Source organism: Penaeus vannamei, chromosome 10, assembly GCF_042767895.1.
Source record: "Penaeus vannamei isolate JL-2024 chromosome 10, ASM4276789v1, whole genome shotgun sequence".
NCBI classification, from domain to species: Eukaryota; Metazoa; Arthropoda; class Malacostraca; order Decapoda; family Penaeidae; genus Penaeus; species Penaeus vannamei.
This window is the reverse complement of record NC_091558.1, coordinates 17917104-17927425: the sequence shown is the minus strand read 5'-3', so window position 1 is coordinate 17927425 and position 10322 is coordinate 17917104. Positions and strand designations below refer to the sequence as shown.

The following is a 10322-nucleotide window of genomic DNA, read 5'->3' as shown; positions in this document are numbered from 1 at the left end:
TGAATGGATGGTTTGATGGGTATATAAATAGATGTATCGATAAATAGATGGATGGATGGACAGATAGATGGATATATAAATAGATTTATAAATAAATAAATGGATGGATAGACCTACAGATATACTGATGGATAGATAGTCTCATAGACAAAGAAGATAAAACTAAAACTAGCATGCATAAAATGCAGTCTTAGACATTTTCACACTGCAACCCATCGTTCAGAAACTAAAGCATTTTCTGCACCGTATCGGAAGTCGAAGGCAGACGTAGTAATCCGGTCGTTAGGCGAACGCATCCTCCTCCCTGTTCCTTTGCTAGAATGTATTCAGATTTAACAAGGTGTCTGTGCGTTTGTGCGTCTGTGTGCCCGTCTTCTCAGCTCTCAATTTCATAAATCCGTCTCGGAGACGAAGGAAATTTTAAGCCTCATTGATAATGGTACATGAATCCCCCTGGACGCTCTTGACCTACATTTTTGCGGCGGGAAAAAAGAGGGAAATTGTATACGTTTTGGGGGGTTTTCCTTGGCGTTGCCTGTTATATTTTTGTTGGATTTATTTGCTTATATATTCTTTTATTTGCGGTTACATGGCCGTCGTTATTATTTGATCTTTATATTGATCTCAGTAGTATCAATATCATTTATTATTTCCGTTTATACATATTTTCTTCAATAGTGTTCTCAATGCTCTTAAACATCCTGAGTTAATTAACAGAAAACGCGGCCTCATTTTCATAGATATATTTAGTGTATCGTGTCATAATCGCTTCGGAGTCATGGCATAATATGAATTGCGCGGTAATCTTCCACAGGAGTCTACGGTATTAAGTTTATTTTCGTAACCAATATACGCCCTTATTTTAATACAGCAGAATGACATATATTGTAAGAAAATGTGTATAAAGGTTTTATCGCGAAGAGAAAATAGAAATACCCTTAATTTTCGTTCACACTCGAATGGCTGCGAGAGGGAGTAGCGTGGGCAGCCACCAGGTGTCTCTCTCTGTCCCGTCGGCCTTCATGGAGGACGGGTGATATCGCTGGCGGTCCTCGTGAATCCTAGGGAATTTGAATTTTTCGGGGGGGAAACTCGAGTTGTGAAGACCTGTAATTAATTAATGTCCAGAGCGATTTTTAATCCGTTAGAGGTTGGAGGGGCAGTTGGTGAAGTCGTTGGAGGGACGCCATGGCAGTTTCTCCGAGCTTGAGTGTTTTATCCAAGTTGACTCCCGCCATTTGTTTGTATGATGAGTTCAGCTTTGTGATGATTAAAGATGCAGTTCACTTTTTTTGTTTGTTTGTTTGTCTGCTTCCAAGGGAGACTGGAGGTATTTTACGTGTTATGTAAACCGTTGTACTGTTGGAAGAGGAGTGAGGCCTTGAGGACTCTCCAACTTCTTACCGTTTTTCCAGAATGTACTATAGCTTCTCCTTTTCCATTCCCTCTGTGTAGCGGAATAAGATATCATTTAGGAGGATTCATAACCAGGATGGATTTCTTTATGTACTGTGACCATGGCAGCAGTCAAAGTCCTTTTGTTTATCCCAATGAAGATATTTAGTTTTGCAGCAACTTGTTTCTCTCCCCTATACCATATCAACGGGAAATAAGTGCGTAAATTTAAAGAAACTTGGACCTTAGTCATTCCTGGGTGAGTAATAATAATAATAATAATGATAATCATAATAATAATAATGATAATAATAATAATAATAATGATAATAAAGAGTTTATAAAGTTATAGTTACTAAAGTATACCCTAAAGGTGGCGACTGCTAGTATTAACGGGTTGACTGTTTTATTTTGTGACTTATGGCAATGTACTATAATTGAATTATTTACAAGCTGATTTTTTATTCAAAATACCCCAATACGTAGCGTCCCCAAACAGGGCGCAACATAGTGCACATTCTTAACGTCTTTAACGCTACATAAAACAAAATCTAAAACTTCATGTCTTGAAATCGCTGCCACAAATCCGTGTCATTTATATATGTCAATATACGTCACTCAGAGTCGATTCCGGCTATATTCTAATATCCAAAATGCATAAGATTTCGAGCTGCCTTCCGTCGGTGTTCAGCCAGCCAGTCACAATAGGCATATATCAATCATCTTTTTACATGTCTTAAGTTATTTATCGTTTAAGGCCTGTCCGAAAATATCTGGAATATTGTCAAAGGCAAAAGAAAAGGGGAGCATATTTCTCATAATGTTTCGTTTGCATCCATAATGAATTTTGTTTACACTCAGTCTGCACACGAACACACATGTCCATTTACACAAAGGTGATTTAAATTCAGAGAGTAAACTTGAAAAGAAAATGGAAAATAAATGCCCTGGAGATTCTCATTATTACGTAAGAGAGAGCAGGAAAAAAACGACAGAGGAAGAGAGAGAGAGACAGAGATTGAGTAATAAGTAGAGAGAAAGAAAGAATTGGAGAAAGAGACAGAGAGATACAGAGAATAAAAATACAAAGAAAAATAAAAGTGGAAAAGAGGAGAGACAAAGAGAAAACCTAAAATGAATAAAACAAATAAATGAATACACAGACAAAAGACAGATGAATAATAAAACAGCATAAAAGACACACAAGAAGAAATACCAAGAGCACTAAATATCACCCCTAAAGGTTGCAAAACCAGGTGTGTTCTGTAAGGTGAGACGGAGTGTAGAATGACCATTATGAGAAACAAAGGACTAGCGATGGTGGGGGAGAAGAAGAAGAGGGAGAGAGAGAGAGAGAGAGAGAGAGAGAGAGAGAGAGGGAGAAGGAGGGAGGGAGGGATGGAGGGAGAGAGAGAGAGAAAGAAAAAAAGAGAGACAGAAAAAGAACGGAAGATAGAGAGTAATTTAGATAGAGAGGGAAAGAGAAAGAGAAAAAGAACGAGAGATAGAGAGTAATTTAGATACATACATGCATACACAGATAAACAGATAGAAAAAGACTGATAGATAGGTAGATAGAGAAGGAGAAGGAGAGACAGACAGACAGACAAACTGACAGAGATTGAGAGAGAGAGAGAGACATGAGAAACTGGGAAGAAGGGAATTATGATACTACAAAAGAACGCAAGAGAATAAACAATAATATAGGGAAAAAAATTGTACGATCGAAACCGGATATTGACTTGAATATTTTTCGGTGGATCATGAAAATAATTGATATCATCATTATTAGCAATAGCCTCACCATCATCAGCTTCATATAATTCCGGCAAGAGAGTAGCAAAATCACGTTATCTTTTGTAACAGAAATAATGCCAAAATTTATATCGAATAGCTCTATTGTGGCTGTTTTTTTCGGAATTTGCCGCCATCAAATAATTTCTTTTCCTTTCTTTTTCTTTAGTTAGAGGCATTTTTTCTTTTCTCTTTTTTTTTTTTTTTTGGTTTGAGAGAAAACTATTGACATATTAATGAAATATGAGGCTTTAGTGGGAGCCACAGCATTGGTTCTTTCAGACACACACACACACACACACACACACACACACACACACACACACACACACACACACACACACACACATACACACACACACACACACACGCACACACATAAACACACACACATAAACACACACACACACACACACACACACACAAACGCACACACATAAACACACACACACACACACACACATACACACACACACACACACATACACACACACATTCATAGGTTTCAGAACTTTAGGGTTCGACATCCCAGGAAAAAAAATTATTAAACCTATTGGTGAAAATACCTGCCACAATAATCATAAGAATTCGTGAGTTTTGAAAGGAAATCGGACAATCTGAATAGCTGAACGAAAATACCTCATATTCCTTATGAATTGCGAAACAATATCATCACAAGAAAAAAAATAAGGAACAATGGTTTGGCGAAAAGAGAAAAACGAAAACAAACACAACGAAAGGGCAGATAAAAAAAAGAATAAGAAATAAAAAAAAAAGTAATGATTAAGACGAAAATAAAAGAACCAGACATTGGCCTGAACACACAAGAATGCTGCAACAAGCGTCCGCACAACAAAGCAATCCGTTGAAAACCCACAAATTTGGCCTCTGCAATACGTACGCGCGACCGATATTGAATCGTTTCCGCCTCCGTTTTTGTCGCAACGAAACCGATTCCAGGGAAAACATAGTAATGTTGTTGTTTTTTTCTATTGACTCCTGTGGTAAGGAAATAAAGCATAGAGATAGAAAAATATAGATAAGACAAGATATAGATAAAGAGATATAGATAAAAATGTATAAATAAAAGATATCGATAAAAAGATATAGATGAAAAATATAGATTAAAGATAAAGATATAAAGATATCGATAAAAAGTAAAGATACAAAGATATCGATAAAAAAGATATAGATAAAACATAATAGATAAAACATGATGCAGATTTATAAAAAAAATATATAGATATATTCGTGACTTTAGCATATAGTAGAAAAGTCAGTGATGTTCATTATAACATTAAATTTGATATTAGACTCCCAGATGATCAGTAGCAGAATTAATTTGATATCAGCCTCCCACAAGGCAGTTGCTATGATGTTCTCACTGATTTCCAAAAGCTAATGTGATCAACCAAGGTGACGCCATTCGCCTGGAACCTTTTCTGCTAAGGGAGAGGTAATTATATGTGAATGTAAAGTAAGATTTGTACATCATTTCTTGTTTCGCTGTTTGTGCAGTCAAGTATCATATCAGACTTGCAAGGCGAGGAGAATGAGGAAATAATGTAATTAATAAAACAAATGACAATGATAATTATAATATTTATTACATAGTTATTGATAGCTATAAGGAAAATCATAGGCTTTATAGCGTGGTACAAAATTATATTACGTTAAGGAGCAAGACCTTTGCACTTACTCTTAGATAAGCATAAGAAACCATGCTGACACTAACAACCAACTCATACATAAACACATGAATTACAAAAATAAATAATGTTTGCCATGCTGTCACAACACACATTCATTATTTCAATCAAGGACTGCAGTGGAGTGTTATGCAGCAGCGGTGAAAATACTGGATGTACACGCGTCATGATATATACCGTAGATAGTTAGTGAAACAAGGATATAACTCCGTAGATTTAATTAGATTTTTTTTTTCCAAACTACAGAGAGCAGATGTTTGTAACTTTTGTCTAGATCAGATTTCAAAATGCAAAACACAATGAATAGAGATGGCAAGCCTTATAAAGCATTGCAAAGGTTACTTGAACTTTTCATAGACAGCCAATATTCTCCAGTATCTTGCATGTATCATGTACATATATGTATGCATATCTTACATTTATATTCATATGTATTTATACATATATATATATACATATATATATATATATATATATATATATATATATATATATATATATATATATATATATATATACATATATATACATATATATATATATATATATATATATATATATATATATATATATATATATATATATATATATATATATATATATATATATATATATATATATATATATATATATATATATATATATATATATATATATATATATATATATATATATATATATATATATATATATATATATATATATATATATATATATATATATATATATATATATATATATATATGTATAAATATATATATATATATATATATATATATGTATATATATACATATATATACATATATATATATATATATATATATATATATATATATATATATATATATATATATATATATATATACATGTGTGTATGTGTATATGTATACATGGTATGTAAGAGTACATCTACACAAAGAAAAAGCCACAAGGAAACATTATCCCCGTATGACGTCAGCGACCGGTCCAATTAGCCAACAACGAAATCTGATAATCAATCTCTTCGACACACACACAAAAAAAGAAAAAAAGAAAAGAAAAAAAGCGAAGTTTCCCCCCACCTCCCGTTTTCTGTTGGCTCGCCCTCCGACCGTCCCCCGCGGCAGCTGGGTGACCATTAGTGTCAAAGGCTACAGGCCCTAACAAGGGGATATTTATCTGAAGGGTCCTGGCTGTCAGTCAGGGCCCTCTCGCGCGCCCGTCTGAGTGCCACGGTCCTGACTGCTCTCTTGGGGAAGCAACAACCGTTTCGAAATATTTATGTTGGATAAAAATTGATTTGACGAGAAGAAATAGGTTGGTGGACGTCTATGGAATACTTATGTTGGATAAAAATTGATGTAAGGAAAAGAAATAGGGTGGTGGACGTCTATGATTGGTGGATTTTTAGGTACAACTGTTATTATTAACATAATGAAAGAAATATTGTTATTAGAATTATCATCATTTAGATAATTGTTATTATCATCGTTGTTACTTTCATTATCAATATTACTATTATTATCATTATTAGTATTATTGCTGTTGTTGTTGTTATCATTGATATGATTATTAGTATTATCAATGTTTCATTGTTATCAAGATTACTTTTATTACTATCATTATTATTACCATTGTCATTATCATTATTATCACTGTTGTAATTATCATTATTATTATCATTATTGTTATTATCACTGATATTATTATCATTATTATTATTATCACTGATATTATTATCATTGTTATTGTTATCACTGATATTATTATCATTATTATTATTACCACTGATATTATTATCATTATTATTATTATCACTGATAGTATTAACATTGATATTACTATGATCATTATCAATGTTATTATTACCATTATTATTGTTGTTGTTTTATTATTTTCATTATTTTTGTTGTTGTTATTATTATCATTATCATTATAACCATTATAATATTCATTGTCGTTATAATTACCATTATGAATATTATCATCATAATCATTATTTTTTATTGATATCATTATCATATTATTATTATCATTTATCATAATTATCAATATTACCATCAGTACCATTGCTATTTGAATAGTATTATCATCATAATCTTTATCGTCATCATTTTTGTTACTATCATAATATTCATTATTATCATTACAATCTTCATCGTCATTATTATTATTATTACTACTCTCATTTTTATCAACGTTATTATCATGTTGTTATCATTTCATTATTCTATTATCAATATCATTATTATCATTGTCATATTTTTATTATCCTTATCATTATTTCTGTCACTATTATTACTACTATTATTATCATCTGCTATTGTTATCACAATCACTATCAATATTATCATCAGAAAGAGACAAAGAGAGAGAGATAGATAGAGGGAAAGAGAGAGAGAAGGAGAGAAGGGAGGAGAGCTAAAGAGAGATAGACAGATAGATAGATAGAGAGAGAGAGAGAGGAGGGGGAAGATAGATAGAGAGAAGGAGAGCGAGAGAGATAGAGAGAAAGGGAGAGCGAAAGAGAGAGAGAGAGAGAGAGAGAGACAGAGAGAGAGAGAGAGAGAGAGAGTGAGAGAGAGATAGAGAGAGAGAGAGAGAGAGAGAGAGAGAGAGAGAGAGAGAGAGAGAGAGAGAGAGGAGAGAGAGAGAAACAGAGAGAGAGAGTGAGGGAGAGCGAAATAAGGAGATAGAGAGAGAACGAAATTCATATGAAAATCATGTCGCTATAGTGATTTCTCAGAAAGAGCGTTTATTGATGACGTCATTAATATTCCTCAGAAACCTTGGGAATATGAGTTGTGTTTCGAAAAAAAAAAAAAAATCAAGAGGTTATCAGAAAAACAGACAGATAGACATATGAGACAGATAGACATATATATATGACACGGATAGATAATTGCGAGAATTTTGATAATCAGAAATCACTTAAAGTTCGCAAACCTCAGCTTACACCCTTGAGAATAATCACTTTTAAATTACACGAGTTTCCCACAAATTAAAGATATAACCAATTTTCTGTGATGGATCATTTGATTGGATCGAGAGCTAATCAACTTGTTTTCTGACTCTTTGAGTTGAAATAAAAGATATTTGATTTAAGAATATAGTCTTTAAAAAGGGAAGAAAAAATATATGAATAAAGAGATTTATCCCCTTATTGCTGTTGCTATGACGACCTCTCCCCTCACGACTTGTTCCAATAAGACGACTTTCTCTGATAAGATGATCCTTGATAGAACGACGACTCACGTATATCGACCACCTCTTATAACGACCCCACAGGAAGAACGACCCCCGCTACGACGACGACTCACGTAGAACGACCACCTCTTATAACGACCCCACAGGAAGAACGACCCCCGCTACGACGACGACTCACGTAGAACGACCACCTCTTAGAACGACCCCACAGGAAGAACGACCCCCGCTACGACGACGACTCACGTAGAACGACCACCTCTTATAACGACCCCACAGGAAGAACGACCCCCGCTACGACGACGACTCACGTAGAACGACCATCTCTTATAACGACCCCACAGGAAGAACGACCCCCGCTACGACGACGACTCACGTAGAACGACCACCTCTTATAACGACCCCACAGGAAGAACGACCCCCGCTACGACGACGACTCACGTACAACGACCACCTCTTAGAACGACCCCCGCTACGACGACGACTCACGTACAACGACCACCTCTTAGAACGACCCCACAGGAAGAACGACCCCCGCTACGACGACGACTCACGTACAACGACCACCTCTTAGAACGACCCCACAGGAAGAACGACCCCCGCTACGACGACGACTCACGTAGAACGACCATCTCTTATAACGACCCCACAGGAAGAACGACCCCCGCTACGACGACGACTCACGTACAACGACCACCTCTTATAACGACCCCACAGGAAGAACGACCCCCGCTACGACGACGACTCACGTACAACGACCACCTCTTAGAACGACCCCACAGGAAGAACGACCCCCGCTACGACGACGACTCACGTAGAACGACCACCTCTTATAACGACCCCACAGGAAGAACGACCCCCGCTACGACGACGACTCACGTAGAACGACCACCTCTTATAACGACCCCACAGGAAGAACGACCCCCGCTACGACGACGACTCACGTAGAACGACCACCTCTTAGAACGACCTCGATAACAATCCCTATCCTGACGACCTCCCTCTTCTCTTCCATTCCTTCCTTTAAAACGTCATCTCCTACTCCAAAATCAATCACAATACGACCTCTCTCGAACGACCTCTTTGGAACTACCTCCCAAGATAGATAGAGAGATAGAGAGAAAGAGAGAGAGAGAGGGGAGAAATATGTATATATACATATACATTTATATATATATATATATATATATATATATATATATATATATATATATATATATATATATATATATATATAAATATATATATATATATATATATATATATATATATATATATATATATATATATATATATATATGTATATATATATATATATATATATATATATATATATATATATATATATATATATATATATATATATATATATATATATATATATGAACTGATGTACGTACAATATATAAAAAAAGAGAGAGAGAAAAGAAAAGCAGGAAGGATAAAGAGATGAAGATAGATAGAAAGGAATAACAGGCACGGAAAGACGCGAAGCAATCTCAGTTGAGAAGTTAAGGTCGATATCAATTTTAAGAAACGACAGTTAATTCCGACGAACCAGGGGCGGGGCTGGATTTTGTTGTTGTTGTTGTTGTTGTTGTTGTCAGAATTATGATTTTTGAGCAGTGATGGGGTTATGAATCAAATGTTAAGAATACACATAGACATACGTTTACACATACAAACATACACACACACACATACACAAATACATACACACATACACATACACATAAACACCCACACACACACAAATACACACACACAAACACCCACATACACAAAGATACAGACGCACACGCATGTGTATATGATCATTCTGTATATCCATCAAGTCTAGACCAAATCCTAAATTCCTCATTTTCTTTACTTTGTAATAAAAAGATAAATAGATAGACGAACACACACAAAGTAAAAGGCGTTACTCTTGTCCAAAAAACAATTTCTCGCTTATCTTCACAACATCCGTTTTGCAAATCACGGTGGAGTGGAATCCTATTTGAGGTGAATATCCAATCCTCTGCCTTTAGAATCAAGGCTTAACGGAATGACTTTGGATAAACTCCAGAAGGATGTAATTCCCTTTCGTACTTTATGGTCCTTCGAGCGACACCCCGCGGCGGCAGATGAGCGGAATCCAAACCTGTTGCGCACGATTCGCAATTCTTTTGTTATCATAAGCGATGTGACATCCCCCTTTGAATCCGTCCGAACAAGACCGTGAATCGTATGCAACAGGT

The 10322-nt window shown here is 35.1% G+C and overlaps 1 protein-coding gene across 1 annotated transcript; it reads left to right on the top strand.

Moving 5' to 3' along the window:
- Positions 1-8106: 8106 nt before the first annotated feature.
- Positions 8107-9030, top strand: LOC138862877 (uncharacterized). Its single transcript, XM_070126061.1, has 2 exons — positions 8107-8198; positions 8427-9030. Exons 1-2 carry the CDS (start codon positions 8107-8109, stop codon positions 9028-9030), a joined length of 696 nt encoding a protein of 231 aa, XP_069982162.1.
- Positions 9031-10322: the final 1292 nt, after the last annotated feature.

Excerpts from the sequence above, each read along its gene's own strand:
- LOC138862877 (XM_070126061.1), top strand. The coding sequence starts at position 8,107 with ATGATCCTTGATAGAACGACGACTCACGTATATCGACCACCTCTTATA. Across the intron at positions 8,199-8,426 it reads CCGCTACGACGACGACTCAC|GAAGAACGACCCCCGCTACG; the intron begins GTAGAACGACCA and ends ACGACCCCACAG.